We start from the raw sequence: 16,451 nt of genomic DNA, 5'->3' as shown, positions 1-16,451 counted from the left end.
CTAGTCTGCATCCTGGGGGTTCAGGGGTTTGCTGCTCTGGGTGCAGAGGCACCGAGACAGACCGTGTCTGGATTTAGAAAGTATTTCTTTATATAGAATAAGACAACTTTGTGACAACAATAAAGTGTTCCCAGTTGATTCTTGGACTAAGCCCCCCAGAACTGGACTAAGGTGACAGAGAGCATCAAACCCCAGGCTCTAGTTGTGTGACTACGCCAGACACCAAGGTCCTTTCCCTCTGTTGTAGTAATATAATGTTATAGTAATTAAATATATAGAAATGTAAAAAACAAAAATATGGAAGATATATAAAAGTAATTAAAACAATATTAAAAATAATTATTAAAATTAAATAAAGTTATGGCATCTGGATAGGAATTAATATAGTGTGTGCAGATGTGATAAACAGACTCTGACTTTCAAGCAGGGCCCAGTTAGTGTGTGTGTGAAGTTATACATAGATAAGAAGTGGCTTGGCGTCATCACTTTGTAAGTTAATGTAAATAAGAGCATCTTAAAAAGTGGTTTGATGTGCCTGACCTGTGGTGGCGCAGGGGATAAAGCGTCGACCTGGAAATGCTGAGGTGGCCGGTTCAAAACCCTGGGCTTGCCTGGTCAAGGCACATATGGGAGTTGATGCTTCCAGCTCCTCCTCCCTTCTCTCCCTCTCTCTTTCCTCTCTAAAAAAAAAAAAAAAAAAATGAAAAAATGAAAAAAAAAAAAAAAAGTGGTTTGATGAAAACATTTCAGTAGATTAACATAAAAGGGGGTTTCCTGTGAGGAACTCCCAAAAAGGTGGTTTGAGGTGATAATCCTGTAGATTGACACCTGTTAGAAGGCGTTGGCCAGAAAAGGTACTAAAGCTGAGGGGCCCCCTGCTGCAGTAGTCGCCCAGACTCAAAAGTGAATGTGAACTGTCTCCACACAGCTCTGAGCTCTGACCAAAGACAGCAGAGAGGAGCATACGGACAGGGCCCCCTTAAGCTGTACCCAGGCACGCCAAAAGGATTTGTGAGTAATAAATTGCCCACGTGATTATTGCAACTAACTCTGTGTCAGTTGTATCTTTCCTCTGGTGGCAGTTAGTGTTGGCACTTATCATTAGTATCCTCATAGCCACCTCAAGAGTAGTCTCGAAGAGGCTGCCAGCCCTGCTGATAAGCAGGAGTGTCCCACTGCATGGGGAAGTCAAATCAGGACTCCTGATCAACGTAGAGCTTGGGCTCTACTGGGACACCCTCCCATAAAGTTAGCTAATGTGTGAGAGGCCTGGGTCAAGTGCACTGTGACAGGCAGGTGTCCACGCCTGTTACAAACCTGGGCTCCTTCCCCAACACGTCTCCAAAAAGGGTGCCAGGCATGGGAGAAAGGGTGACAGAGCCCAGGACTGGTGCCATGGACACAGAAAGAACCATCTCTCAGTAGCATATTTCTTTAATCATTGTTATTTACAATTTATCATCTGACAGACTGTTAACAGAGAATAAATAAAAGACAATATACAGTTGGCATCTTGTTTTGTTTTTTTTTTCTAATACAGAGAATTCTTAACGTACTCTATCTTGGAATGACTATGATAGTTTTAAGCAGAAATTAAGACACTTTGCTCTTTACCCCTTGACAAGACACACGTCCTCCACAGTCGGCAGAGCAGGCCCAGGTGCTCCCTTGCCACAGGAAGCCTGCCCAGCAGTACTGCTCCAGCAACGCCAGCAGATGACGGGGGAGAGGAATGGGTGTCGTGGGCAATGAAGAGCGTGAAGGGAACAGCTACATTGTATGCTCAGTGTGTTGGCAGGAATCCTCCCGCTTTCAAAAAGAGTTTTCGCTCTAAGTGATTACCTTATCCTCCAGGGCCAATCCTCCCTTTAGCTGCAGTGGTGACAATGGGTAAGCAACAGCGACCCTGGGACTCACCCTGTTCCTTCAAGGGACCTGGGAAGTGGTTGACAAGGTGGCTGTCAGAGAAACTACAAAGTTCATTTTGAACAGGCTGAGTTTAGGGCCTCGTGTGAAACGACCTTTAAATGCTGTGGAAAGACCTCAAAGAACAAGGTATTCCATAGGTCAACTTCCCCATCAGAAAGTATACAGACAGAGGCTGTTCTGCACCAGGTAAGGTCCCGGCCCTTCCTCTCTTCCCTTGTTCAAAAGCACCCTCTATGTCAGAGCAGAATAATTCTCCCTAATTCACCCTCGTTGTGCAATATGACAAGTTCCTGTTTCCATAGTTGATTCATTCAAAAACAACATTCAAAAAACATGTGTGGAGAGCCCACTCTGTGCTAGGAACTTCACAGGACATGGGGTTACGCAGTGGTGAACAAGTTACAGTCTTGTAACCTCTAAACAGGGCACGTAAAAACACCACCCCAAAACTCTCAGCCATGAGCGGCAAAGCCGAAGTCTCAACATCCCCCATACACATCCTCTCCCAAGACATCGCTGCTGTGTTTGCATTTAGCTTGGTCCAATGTGATTGGTATTCCATTTCAGAATAGATATTCTGGCAAATAAAACTGCTCTACTAGGATGAAAATAGTTTCTCATCAACACAGTAGGGTCTAACCACTGTTCTCTATTCCTTCCACAAACCATCCTGGGGCCATCACTCGTTGACGACTACTTCTTGACCAAAAACACTGCTTCACTCTCAAGTCCTCTTTGCCACAGTAACAAATCCCCCTCACTGCAGAAACAGCAGGAGCCATCGAGATTTCCCTTCCACACCTGATTATCCGGCCAGCAAGTCATGGCCCGGTCTCTCTCAGCTGCCCTCTCTGTTGCGGCCTCCCTTCCAAGTTGTCTGGCATTGTTACAGACACTGCACAGCCAGATTAAGTCAGCGCATGGGAACCTAGTCTAGGCAGGATAATGCTCAGAGACAAAGGAACAAGTTACTTTGTTACAGTCTCTTTAGGATTTTGTACAATTGTATCCGAATGGTGTCTTTCTCTAAGGCCTCCAAGCAAGGCCAGGTTACAAACTAGCGAGGGTTAAACCTATCCAGATACTAAATAAATCCATGTGGGGAAAAAAAACAAAAAACTGATGAAATCTGAATAGAGTCTAAGGTTTAGTTAACAATATCAGACCGATGTCAGTTTTCTGGCTTTTGGACGTGCATGATGGTTATGTAAGATATTATCAGTGGGAAAGCCTGGCTTTAGGGTGGGGCCACCCTGTACTCCTTTTGCAACTTCTTGTGAGTTTTAAAGTATTTCAAAATAACAAATTTCTTTTCTTTTTCTTTTTAAAGGATACACACCAAATAATTCCCACCAAGCAGAGAACTCAAAATGCCACCAATCCCATCCGTGAACAATTTCTGGCCTCTTTCCATGTCAGTTCAGCCCTCCAAGACATTTACCAAGTGGAGAAGACATCTGTCTGTTCCTACCAAAATGTGAAACTTCGATTCAGAAGGATTTCCCAGCATATACCGGGATCTGAAATTTCTAGAAACATCCAGGGGCTGCCACAGGCATGGCCAGAGGTCTTACTGAAAAGACTCAAGCATCAGGACTTATCAATTCAACTTAAAATCAGATGCTCAATAGCCCTATGGGAGGAGTGACCTAAGTCTTCACTGTGATTTTCTTTATTTTTTTATAGTTTGGAGCAAAACAGATGCTATTCTCTTATAGAATATGTCCTTGGAACTTTCTCGTCTCTTTTCCTCTTTTGAACACCCCCTTCTCTGTTCTCCTTTTACTCAAAGCACAGGGCTGAGCCCCACTTCCCTGCGGGAAGCGTGGGTGAGGCTGGAACACCACTCCCCCCCCCCCACTTCCTCTGAAACAAAAGATCCTCCCCAGTGGGTGCTCGGGTGCCTTACAGCAGTGAGGGACTTCCTCCGCCTTAAACCCTGCAGAAAGCCCTTCAGTTTCCCACTCTGCCCGAGACCTCTCATTTTCTCACCAATGTCTGCATCCTCTGCATCACCCAGAGGGTCTTCTCTCTCCATACCCAGTCATCTTTTACCTTCAGGTCACTTACTTTTCCTGCCCTGTCCCGTCTCTCCGTCTCCAGAATGGAGTCTCGACCTCACCCAATTCTGTCCTGCTCTGCGACCCTCCGCAGCCCACCAGTGCACGTCTGTCCCGTCCCTGTGGCCTCTTCCTACCCACCACCTCCCATTCAGCCTCATGAATGTTCACGTTGGTTCACCCATCTGCCGCCCCCTCCCCTGGACTCTGTCCCAGCCTCTCATCTGCACCTGCACCTGCCAAGGACCACCTCCAGAGCTGAAGCCACGCCTCCTGGGGCCTCCTTCAGTCCAGAGTATTCTGAGCATCCAGGTAGGGCTTGCCTGTCAGCACATCGACCAGTCTACATACACATTTCCCTCCGGCTCTAACCCCCTACCCTGGACACGAAGCATTCTACATAGAGCACGAAGAGGGGGCGTTACGGCAAAGCTAACGGGCCCCACCGTTTCTCACCCCTTCCCCCATCTCCTTTTCCAGCTTCATTCTTCCAACATAGATTCGAATGACTTTTAGATTTTCCACACTGGCCTTCGCCACACACACACACACACACACACACACACACATGCACGCATGCTGTTGGGCCTCTCGGGTCCACACTGTGAATGTGACCAGGTTGTAGTGAAACCTGCCCGAGTTCATCGTACAAAGGTGCCCAGTGCCAGGAGGCAGGGCCTACCTTTTCCCAGAAAGGATAACGGGCGTGACCATACGCTTTGGCTAGCCACCTGAAACCAACCACCTCTCTCTGCTTCAAGCCCAGGGAAACCCAGATACACAAATTTCATTATAAATAGGACCATTTTCTGGGGGACAGTGAAATACAGAGTGTTGAGGCAGAATGGTTAAGAAAGAAGTAAATGGAACAATGTTAGGTGAGGGGAGGGGTTTAGTAATACTTCTCTTGCCATCTAAGACGTCCCGGCATAGCTGGCCGCGGCCCCAACAGAGGCGTGTGCACAGGTCACTTTAATTCTGGCAAAACATGATGATCAACTTCACATGTTGATTTGACTTGGGCATGTGATCAAACACTGTTCTGGGTGTGTCCATGAGCTGTTTCCAGACAAGATTAGCATTTGAATTGTTGGACCAAGTCAGGCAGAGGGCCTTGTCCAGTGGGGGGGGGGGGGGGGGGGGGGGCTCGCCCAACTGATGACAGAGCCGCAGAGGACAGGGAGTTGGCTCCTTCCAGAAGCTGAGCTGACCCCTTGGTGGGCTCCCCCGAATGGACTTGTACCATGGCCGTCGGTCCTCAGGCATACACCATGAGCTCTCCTGGGTCTACTGCTCAGCCCCCATCCTAGATTACGCGGGCCGATTCCTTACAGCAAGTCAGAGACACGCGCATGTGTGTGTCTCCTGCTAGCTCTGTCTCTCTGGAGAGCTCTGAACAGCATCTGAAGTTCACACTGACCGTGAAAGCAGAGTGGCAGGTCTCCCGGGGGGAGGGAGCGTGTCTGGCCCTGCACATATCAGATGAGCTGGGGGTGTAGGGAAGCACGTGGAGAACCTGCAAACAACACACGTGGCTACTGTCACGCCCAGAGTGACCTCCCTGCACGGCCGCTCTTCTCGACCACAGCTCTTAGAGCAGGAGATGGGCAGGGAACCGGGTCCGCGTCCGCTGGAGATCCACTTTTCCAGCAAGCACTGAACGTATCAGAATGGGACGAGACTTTGAGGCCACCTAAGGCATGTCCTTCTTTTACGGACGGGGAAAGTCTGGAAGGCAGAGTGACTTGTCTAAGATGATACACTCGGCTCAAAGAAGAAACGGGATGGAGCTCCCAAAGCGATGCTGACCCGACTCCCAGCCCGTGACCTCTCCAGAGTTAGTCCTGGGAGAGCCTGGAGGCTGTCCCAGGTCACGATGGGGCCAGGGTATTTGCTGTGGGCACAGGAGGGCCTGCAGGCGATCCTGGGGTTGTGGGGTCTGTGCTTCTGCTGTGGCCTGAAGCAGTGCCGAGGCCTGAACAGGGGACTCACGCCCCCCAGGGGCTGTAAAGGGGCCGCGTGAGGCCGACAGAAGCTGCTCCTTCTCACCTTGGGGCATGTCCTCTGCCATCCCTTTTTGTGTCCCCTCAGCGGGAATCGGGGTTTCCCTTCCCTGCTTCACACCGCACCTGAGGGTACATGGCGTGTCGAAGCTCAGAGCCTCTTCCGATGGGACTCTGATGTGACCGGGTATCTGTTCCCACGAACTCTGAAGCCACAGCCTGCCTCTTTCTTCTCTGCTGGTCACAGCATCTCTAGGCACCCGTGTCGACTAAGCCGCCGCGGTGGGTGACATCTGCATCACGCTCGACCTGTGCTGTCGGCCATCCAGCCCCATCTCACAGCCCACATCCATCTTCCCTAGTTCCTCAGCCTGTACCATCTGAGCCTCTTCCTGACGACGGTCCCACCACTGGGGGGGCGGGGGGTCAGCCCATTCATCCTGTGTGTCCCGGATCAAGAGTGAACATCCGTCTCGCTGTAGCTTCCCCTCACTGGTCCTAGGTCACACTCAGAACAGAGCTGTTCCCTGTTGCTCCTGCCCAAGAAATTCAGCCCCCAGCCCGCAAGGGCCACCACGGCAGCCTTGGAGAATGTGGACCGAGGGGCCTGGGACGAAGCTCTCGAAACACCTGTTTGTATGGTTTCACCACAAGGCTCTCACTGAGACACGCGCCTGGAAATGCCTGCACCAGGTAAAGGGGGCGGCCCTCTGCAGGAACGCCTCCTACACCTGTCGCCGGTCCTCCGCAGCATCCCCATTCCCTGTCACGGAATCCTGCCACGTGGGAGCAATGTTTTCCTTTGCCAGTGACACTTCCCCTTCAGACCACCACGTGGTCGCCGTCTTTCCTATGTGACCCTCTGCATTGCTAAGCCCACAGATCTCAACCTGGACCCCTGCCCACGAACGACCGCAACACACACTCCAGGAAGGTGGGGGTGACGAGCAGGCATCCATCACTTTGACAGGAGAAGGAAGCGCCACGCGTGGAACAAGTCTGGGGCCACATGAGGAAACAACAACACCTGTGACCAGTGACTGACACCGTGTCATCCGAGGCTCCGCACTCGCCAAGGGGTTTCGCCGCAGACCTGCTCTCAGGTTTCCGAAAGACGTTGCTATGCTTCAAGTTTTTCTTTCTAAAACTCATTTCTCTTAAAGTCAGCATGAGGGAGAAAAAAATATTGTAGCATCTGCACATTTATACACACAAAGCATAGTTAACCTTTATAAATTATCTAAATGATCTAGCCTCTCTTATCCAACACTTGGTATAACCATGAAGATGTTTTGACTGGATTTTTTTTTTATCTGCCCTAGGCTTTTCTTTTCTTTTTTAGTTCTTTAATGTAAAAAAGAAATGTAATATATGGGTCAGGAATGGAGAGTGCTGGGGGTTGAGTGGTGGGAGAGAGAGGGACAAAGAGAGAGAGAGAGAGGGAGAAGCAGACCGGCCTCTGTCCGTCGGGGGCCGCCGGCATCCGGTGGATTGGCTTAGGCGTGGCGGAGGGGTGGGTCTGACCCGTGCGGAGGCCCTGGCCGCGGCAGGGTGGCCCGGCGTGGACGCGTCACTCGTCCCCCTGCTGGAGCAGCAGGAGGTGGATCTCCTGGAACGAGGGCCGGTGCTTGGTGTCCCTCCGCCAGCAGCTCAGCATGAGCTTGTACACGGAGTCCGGGCAGATGGCAGGCTGGGGGAGATATGTCTTTGGAAACGACAAAGATAAGCAACAAGAGAGAATCATTTTTTGGGGTTTTTTATCTTCTTGCACCTGTCTGTCCAGTTCTCCCCGAATCGTGTATTGACTAGACTGTCATTACCCCCTGTGGCACGTCTTTGCCTCTGTTGTCAAATATTTATTGACTCTACGAATGAAGACTTGACTTGGGAGAGGGGAGTGAATGTACAATATGCCGCACAGATGGCTTGTGGAATTGGGCACCTGCAACCTGTACAACTTTGTTAACCACTGTCACCCAAATAAATTCAAGTAAATATTAGAGTTTTTTAAAAATAGAGACTATGCCCTGGCTGGTTTGGCTCAGTGGTATAGCGCTGGCCCAGTGTGTGGAAGTCCTGGATTTGATTCCCGGCCAGGGCACACAGGAGAAGCGTCCATCTGCTTCTCCACCCCTCCCCCTCTCCTTTCTCTTTCTCTCTCTCTCTCTTTCTATCTATCTCTCTCTTCCTCTCCCACAGCCAAAGCTCCATTGGAGCAAAGTTGGCCCTGGGCGCTGGGGACAGCTCCATGGCCTCTGCCTCAGGTGCTAGAATGTCCCCAGTTGCAGCAGAGCAACGCCCCAGATGGGCAGAGCATCGCCCCCTGGTGGGCGTGCTGGGTGGATCCCAGTCGGGCGCATGCGGGAGCCTGTTTCTCTGCCTCCCCGCTTCTCACTTCACAAAATAACAGCAACAGCAACAATAAAAAATTTAAAAAAAAAGAGAGAAAGAGACCATAAAGCAAAGAGGGTGAAAGGAGGGACCCTGCACCTTCGCTTGACTTGTCCCCTCCCCCTCTGTGACTGTGATAACTGAGGGGGAGGGGTCTAAAGCCCAGCAGCCCCTCCCCTGGCTGTCAGCGCTGCATCTCTGCAGCAGGATTTCCCACAGGGCCAGTCTGTGAGTCTGGGTCCCAACGACCAAACCACTGAGCACAGGGTGACCGGGGAGCAGCCAAGCCATCTCAGACAGGACGCCCCAGGGGCGAGAGCCCCAAACCCGCCTGGACCAGGAGTTCCAGAGGAAAGTGCTTGCTGCAAATATTTCCCAATGGGTCGAGACAAAAACAAAAAATGTGAAAAGCATTTTTTTTTAATGACCGCAATAGACATCCAAGCACTTTCTACTGAATGAAAAGGACTCAGGGTTTGCCTAAGCCATGAGCCCTCAGTGTAAAAATTTCTTCTCGAAACCACGTCATGAAGTTCTCTCCTGATGCTTATCTGCCATGTTCAGTAAGCAGGCGACATAAACGGGCGCTGCTCAGAAAAGAATCAGGTCACGCACAGGCCATCTGGTGACCATGGGGTCCACTCTGCTGCTGACGGGGCAGAGGAATGACCGTACCCCCATCTAATGTCGGACTTTGAAAATGGAGTCCTGGGCCCTGGCCGGATGGCTCAGCGGTAGAGCGTCGGCCTGGCGTGTGGGAGACCCAGGTTCGATTCCCAGCCAGGGCACATAGGAGAAGCGCCCATTTGCTTCTTCATCCCCACCCCCTCCTTCCTCTCTGTCTCTCTCTTCCCCTCCCACAGCCAAGGCTCCATTGGAGCAAAGATGGCCCGGGCGCTGGGGATGGCTCCTTGGCCTCTGCCCCAGGGGCTAGAGTGGCTCTGGTCGCGGCAGAGCGACGCCCCAGAGGGGCAGAACATCGCCCCCTGGTGGGCAGAGCATCGCCCCTGGTGGGCGTGCCGGGTGGATCCCGGTCAGGCGCATGCAGGAGTCTGTCTGACTGTCTCTCCCCGTTTCCAGCTTCAGAAAAAAAATACAAAAAAAATATTTAAAAAAAGAAAATGGAGTCCTGAAATGGTAGGGTAACTTAGAGTAATAAAATATAAGTTATAAATTGATATAAATATATAATAAAGTGAAATACTATAAAATAATAAAATACAAATTTAATAAATTGTGTTTAGTCGTCCAGGTGTTACACTGAATGAATTTGTATTGAAAAATGTAAACTTCTGCTGAGAGGCAGGGAGCTCACCGAGCCTATGATGACGCTCTGTGGCTCTGGCCAGGGCTCTGCTCAAATATTTTACTTCACAACTTGACCATTCAGTAGTTGGTCAGAATAGTTTTGGTTCACCGCCGGTATTTAATGAGGGTGAAAAAGCTGGACCCTTTCACAATGAATATTTTAAAATGGATAAAAAAATTAAATGGAATAGAGATTAGAAATTAAGATGATATTCAATGATAAAATTATTGTGAAACTGAATAGCATAACATTTGAGTAATTAATGCATAAGATTTTTTTTTTTTTTTTTTTTTTTTTAGTGAGAGGAGAGGAGGCAGACAGACTCTTACATGTGCCCTGACTGGGATCCACCTGGCATGCCCACCAGGGGGCGATGCTCTGCCCTTCTAGGCCTTTGCTCTGTTGCAACAGGAGCCATTTTTTAGTGACTGAGGTGGAGGACATGGAATCATCCTCAGTGCCCGGGGCAAACTTGCTTCAATTAACCCATGGCTGCAGGAGGGGAGGAGAAGAAAGAGATAGAGAGAGGGAGAGAGAAGCAAGAGGAGGAGATACAGGGAAGAAGATAGTCGCTTCTCCTGTGTGCCCTGACCGGGAATCCAACCCAGGACATCCACACGCTGGGTCAATGCTCTGCCACTAAACCAACTGGCCAGGGTCATGCATAACATCTTAGTGCTAAGTCGAGGCTACATAATGCCTTTGCTGGCTTGGCTCCGTGTAAGCAACGTGGATACATTTTTCATTTCAGCAAGAGCCTTCTCCCTTCCCCCAGCTGCTGAGGGGCCACAATCCAAGGGTGCCTGCTGTTGGGGCACGTGAGGGAGGCCACATGGGGGAGGTCACACTGGGGGAGGCGCAGGACCACAGCCACCAGCAAGCTTTAATTCTCATGTCTCACAGGAAACATCACCGAGTCAGCCAAACAAGTCTTAGGGTATCAGTGGTAGAGCATCGGCCCGGCGTGTGGAACTGGGAACCTGTTGTCCTGAGTCCTGAGAGGCCGTGGCAACCAGGCCCAGAGGGGCCTGGCAGGAGCCAGAAGTCCAGGGGGTGCCTGATCATCTCTGGACGACGGAGTCTAGAAACACTGCTAGACAGTCCAAACCCAATGTTGAAGGAAGGCTGATTAATCCCTTGTTCACTTTCAAGCGTATATATTTCTAACCAGGAAGACAAACCTCATAGTTTAGATCTAGAAACGGGTCAAACAGGAGACAGGGCTTTACTTCCGGCTACGTCTGAGCTGGAGAGAAGCCTCCATGAGCCCTCATGCCCTCTGTTGATGCTGGGTTGACACAAAAGCAGAGGGTACGTGTGCATGCCTGGGGGAGGGGGGGCTGGGTCTTACTTGGTACCTGGATAACGAGTGACACAGGCCATCAAGCAGGTGGCCCGCCGTCCAGCCCCATCCCGTCCTGCTACATCAGAGCCTTCCTTCCTCTCTCCTTCAAGATCACCCACGCCCACACCTGTCCGCCCCCGCCAGCTCTCACCTGCCTTCCTTGGTCTCGGAAGAATTCCCCAGTATTCTCGATGACCTGTTCATCGGAGAGCTGGGAGTAAGGTTGCTCCTGGCAAAAGGTGAAAGTCTCCCACAGAGTCACCCCGAAGGCCCACACGTCACTGGCTGTGGTGAACTTTCCCTGTTGGAATAAGGACCAGGAGAGAGAGGCAGTTACCTGGGCACCACCTGGAGCTAGGCCCTCCCTGACCCAGCCCCATCCCTTGGGAAGAAACAGCCCCAGAGAGATGGGTGGGGGAAGCAGATGTCTCTCTTACCACCACCACCACCCCCCCCCCCGCAGCCCCGCAGCCCCAAACACGAAGCGCTGAGTAAAAATTATAAAGCAAAGAATGAGAAACTAAAGTAAAAAGCAAATGGTGATCCTCATTAAAATAAAAATAGAGAGATTCAGTGTCAATAATTAATTAGAAATAGTTTCTGAAATACAGAAGAAAATGATTTTATGTGGGTAACATTTCTTTAAATACTTTCTTCATACTCTAAACTAATTAAGACCACTTGGGAGGCGGGAAAGGGGGAAAGAAAATAAAATACTAAATTCCTCATTGTGATGGGTGTATTTTCCACCCAAATTTTATATAGTGAGCATGTTGACGTTTACCAGCAGAAACAGGCAAGTGTTAAAAATAACAATGAGTGGCCCTGATGGGCTGGCTCTGTGGCAGAGCATCGGCCCAGTGTGTGGAAGTCCTGGGATTCAATTCCCGGCCAGGGCACACAGGAGAAGCGCCCATCTGCTTCTCCACCCCTCCCCCTCTCCTTCCTCTCTGTCTCTCTCTTCCCCTCCCGCAGCCAAGGCTCCATTGGAGCAAAGTTGGCCCAGGCACAGAGGACGGCTCCATGGCCTCTGCCTCAGGCGCTAGAATGGCTTGGCAGCAACAGAGCAATGCCTCAGATGGGCAGAGCATCACCCCCTGGTGGGTATGTTGGGTGGATCCCGGTCGGGCGCATGTGGGAGTCTCTCTGCCTCCCCACTTTCACTTCAGAAAAATAAAAAAAATTTTAAAAAATAAAAATAAAAGTAACAATTAGCCCTCAGAGATGATCGCCCCACATCAAAGCAGACGCCGGAGCCTAACCAGGCGGTGGCACAGTGGATAGAGTGTTGAACTGGGATGCAGAGGACCCAGGTTTGAGACCCCAAAGTCGCCAGCTTGAACGCCGGCTCATCTGGTTTGAGCAAAAAGCCCACCAGCTTGAACCCAAGGTCGCTGGCTCCAGCAAGGGGTTACTCAGTCTGCTGAAGGCCCGTGGTCAAGGCACATATGAGAAAGCAATCAATGAACAACTAAGGTGTTGCAACGCACAATGAAAAACTAATGATTGATGCTTCTCATCTCTTTCCATTCCTGTCTGTCTGTCCCTGTCTATCTCTCTCTGTCTCAAAAAAAAAAAAAAAAGCAGACGTCGGAGCCCACAGCGTGCCTGGGCTGTCTGGGGTCCCTGCCCGCGCTCACCAGCAGGATGCTCTCCCAGGACATCCAGCGGATGGGCAGCACGGCACGGCCCTGGATGCGGTAGTAGTCCCCGCTGTACAGGTTCCGGCTCATCCCAAAGTCGGCGATCTTGATGGTGTAGTTCTTGCCCACGAGGCAGTTCCGTGTGGCCAGGTCTCGGTGGACAAAATTGAGGGAGGAGAGGTACTTCATGCCAGAGGCGATCTGAGTGGCCATGAACTTAAGGTTGGTGTAACTGAGGACACAGGAGGGGGGAGGTCACCTGTGGCCTGGGGTGGGGGATGCAACAGGTGCACAGGCCATGGCTGCTTCCACATCGCTCTCTGCCCCTCAAGGACCTCTGTCTTCCCCGCCCCCAGGGCAGCCACTCCCCGCACACTAACCCCACCACCCCAAACTCGGCCGAGATTCAGGGTTCGCTGCTCCCCGTCTGCAGACCCAGGTTCGTGTCAGGAACATGGGCAGAGCAGGGACCTGCTATCTACCTGACGGTGGGCACCTCACTGGGGGAGGCTCCGGGGGGCTCGTGGCGGGACAGGAACTGATTGAGGTCCCCGTTCTCCATGTACTCGGTGATCATGCAGAGAGGGTCGTCGGTGATGCAGACGGCTAAGAGACGGATGATGTTGGCGTCCTTCAGCCGGGACATGATCTTTATCTCCTTAAGAAAATCATTCCTTTGGAGGACACACACACACACACACGGACAGACCCAGAGGTGGCCAGAGTCAGCGTCAGGAGGAAAAGGTGGGCAGAGCCAAGCCTCGTCCTCCCGGCACACCAAGTCTGGTTCCCTCGCACGACCTTTGAAGGGACAGAGGACTGCCCGCCCCCTCCCCACCACCACCACCAGGCCTGTCTCAATCTATACTACGAGGCCCCCTGTTGCACTGGGCTCCCTCTGAGAACGAGAACCATGCCTCAGTCACACTAGCACCCCTGTGCCCAGCAAAAGGCCTGCCACATGCAGGGTGAGTCGGACACGCGCTGCCCAAAACCGCCCTATACACATCTAAGCTGTGCCCTGAGACTCACATCTAAGGTGCACGAGGGTGTCACCCTTCACAAAGCCCTGTGCCATTCTGTTATAAAGCAAAAGGGTGTTTTATAAAGTGGACAGTCACCCTCAGCTCTAAGTCTGTGTTTTCCCACACCGACTTGTCTTAGTACAGACTTTGCCAGCTGTTGGTCCCAACACTCGACACAGAGCAGCTCAAACTGTGGGGTGGCAATTTAAAAAAATAATTTTTTTAAAAAGGACTCCCTTGGCCAAGGCTAAGAGCTGAGTTTTTGGTGGCAACCACCCTTGTGAACCACAAAGCTGTAACCTTTCCCGTAGCAATGTTTGGGTCAGTGAGACCACTCGCCCACATTCCCCAAATTACTACAGCAGTTCAGTCACGAGTCTCCTGGGAGTGTCCTAGGAAAACTCTGTCCCTGTGACACACAAACCACATCAAGGGCATCGACCCCAAACAGGGGTCTCGACGGCTTGAGAGGCGCCAGAGCCACAGGAGACCCGACGGCTCAGCAGGAGTGGACGCAGGGGCGGGATGCCAACCCCACTGAACGAAACAACCTGTCACATCCATGGTTCTGTCCTGTCTCCGGTCCCATGCGGAGATTAGTATCGGAAATACCCCATCCCTGTGGGACCCAAGGATGTCCCCTGCCAGTCATGCTAATACCCCTACAATTGGGGCTCCTAGGTAGAACCCCCAAGCCGCTCCGGCTCTCACCCCGGCCCCTTCTCCTCGCCCACCACCCTCGCATCCTGCCGTTTCATGAGGTTTCTCAGGAAGCCCGTGAACGACGGTTATGTGAAGAGCAGGTGAGGGACCATCGCTCACTTCAAGTCTCAGCAAGACGGAGCAGCAGCCGACACAAGTAGGGATGCCCATGTGTCCCCTGGATGGGACCTCATCCAGGGGACACCCTCAGCTCTGGGCAACAAACGCCTCCAGGTGACGGTGGGCTCACCGTCCCCTCAACAGACAGAAAGACTACAGGAACAGTGGGGTGGCTGAGACTGCAACCTACGGGGGATGTCAGGGGTCCCAGCTGGGGAACCCGCTAAAGGCCAGCGGATTCTTCTGCCCTGAGGTCCGTGGGCACTTTTCCAAGTGGAGGGAGCTTCTCATTGTAGGGGCCGCCAGACAGAGGAGAGAAGGCGCGTAGAAGAGAAGGAAAGGATGAGACAGTCAGTAGCGATGGAGAGAAAGGAGAGTGGAGGAGGCCGAGCAGGAGCGGTGTGTAACCTCGGGGATGCATCTGTGGACGACAGTGGACCGGATGGAGCGCCCGCTCAGACCGCGCACGCCGAGACGTTCGGGCTGGGCCGACGGTCAGGGAGCCAACGAGTGGCCAGTCCAGTGGGGGACACGCACGCGTTGGTATTTGTGGGAGATGGAGGACAGAGGTGAGGACGTCGGGCCCCCAGCAGGAGATAGAGCGTAACCATGGAAACAGGAGGCTGGTTCACAGACCTTCCCATCGCCACAGGAAAAGCGGCTCTGCTGAGAGGTTTTTCCCGGAGGGTCCAAGATAGCTAATACAAGACATGAGCGCGGACCACAGACCTGGCGTTCTTGTTGGCGTCCGCCCGCAACATCTTCACGGCCACCAGGACTGGCTGGCTGGCGCTGGCGTCAGGCGCAAAGTCTTTGTCTTTGAACTTCTCCATTCCCTCCACTTCGCAGAGGTGGACCTGGATGAGAGGCCTGTGTCTCAGCGCCACCGTCACCCCCATGGGCACCTCGGGGGGCGGGGCAGGCGGGTGTCTGACACCTACCCTCCGGGGCCAGACAATCGGAGACCCACAGGAGACACGTGTGACACATTTCTAATTCAGATAACAGATGAAAACAATGCTCAGAATGTGAACTAGGTAGAATGGATGAATTTGCAACAGAGTATCTTATCACCACACAGAGCACCCTAAACTGTGCTTGGGAATAAACGCATGACCTTCCCTCCATCATACAAAACCCAAGGTGCCATATTTCCCCATGTATAAGACGCTCCCACGTAGAAGACGCACCTTAATTTTAGGGCCCAAAATTTGAAGAAAAAAAAATTACATAAAGTTATCAAACTCAAGTTTTATTCATCATAAAATTCATACAACTCCTCACTGTCAAAACTCCCATCCATGAGCTTATCCTCATCTGTTCTGATGACGAATCACTGTCTTCATAGATTGCCTTGTCCTCAGTTCCATCTATGGCATTTGAAATGCCACAATCACTGTATGAGACCACTCAGGTTTTAGACCCCAAGTTTTTCGAAAAAGAGTGCGTCTCATATATGGGGAAAGACAGTAATTTCCTCTCTAAGATAATTCTTCAGTACGAGGTTAGTATGACAAGTAGCATCTATGCCCTGTGACAATACAATGAGCTGGCACTGGCACCTTTAACAGACCGAGGACATAGAACACCATGGACACATGCCACAGACACTTGCCCCCCCCTCAGCCCCCTGCCCCAGCAATACCAAACCTACCCAGGAGAGAAGCATGCAGTCCACCTGAAAACCAACAACACAGTCCTGTTGAACCAAGTGTTACGGCCGCCGTGTAGACCGCGGGGTGGAAAACCCCCCACGGCAGCCTCCCCGCCCCACTCTGAGCTCTCAGGAGGCTCGGTGACTGACTGACGTAAGAGGGAAGGGCCGCATAGGACAGACAGGCCTGGCTCTGAGGCCACCGAGGGGACCGCTCCTCCTCGTCTCAGGCGGTGATTCAGTCCTGAGCCGCTGATTCCGGGACCAACG

The 16,451-nt window shown here is 51.7% G+C and overlaps 1 protein-coding gene across 2 annotated transcripts in view; it reads right to left on the bottom strand.

The window, feature by feature from the left end:
- Positions 1-1,418: 1,418 nt before the first annotated feature.
- DDR2 (discoidin domain receptor tyrosine kinase 2) overlaps positions 1,419-16,451 on the bottom strand; it is a 48,651-nt gene continuing 33,618 nt past the window's right edge. The window contains exons 13-18 of one of the 2 annotated variants that reach the window (XR_010749399.1): positions 15,257-15,384; positions 13,163-13,354; positions 12,678-12,912; positions 11,189-11,338; positions 5,233-7,697; positions 1,419-5,202 (exon numbers count right to left, since the gene is read on the bottom strand). Coding sequence is in view for 1 of the 2 variants with exons in the window: in XM_066371363.1 (XP_066227460.1) it covers positions 7,563-7,697; positions 11,189-11,338; positions 12,678-12,912; positions 13,163-13,354; positions 15,257-15,384; positions 16,182-16,205 (864 nt within the window). In the remaining variant the exon portion in view is untranslated. Of the gene's footprint in view, positions 7,698-11,188; positions 11,339-12,677; positions 12,913-13,162; positions 13,355-15,256; positions 15,385-16,181; positions 16,206-16,451 lie in introns of both variants that reach the window. The other variant, XM_066371363.1, reaches the window with a different exon arrangement.

This window comes from Saccopteryx leptura, chromosome 2, assembly GCF_036850995.1.
Source record: "Saccopteryx leptura isolate mSacLep1 chromosome 2, mSacLep1_pri_phased_curated, whole genome shotgun sequence".
Taxonomy (NCBI): domain Eukaryota; kingdom Metazoa; phylum Chordata; class Mammalia; order Chiroptera; family Emballonuridae; genus Saccopteryx; species Saccopteryx leptura.
Note: the sequence above shows the minus strand (reverse complement) of the source record. Positions and strands in the feature narration are given on the sequence as shown.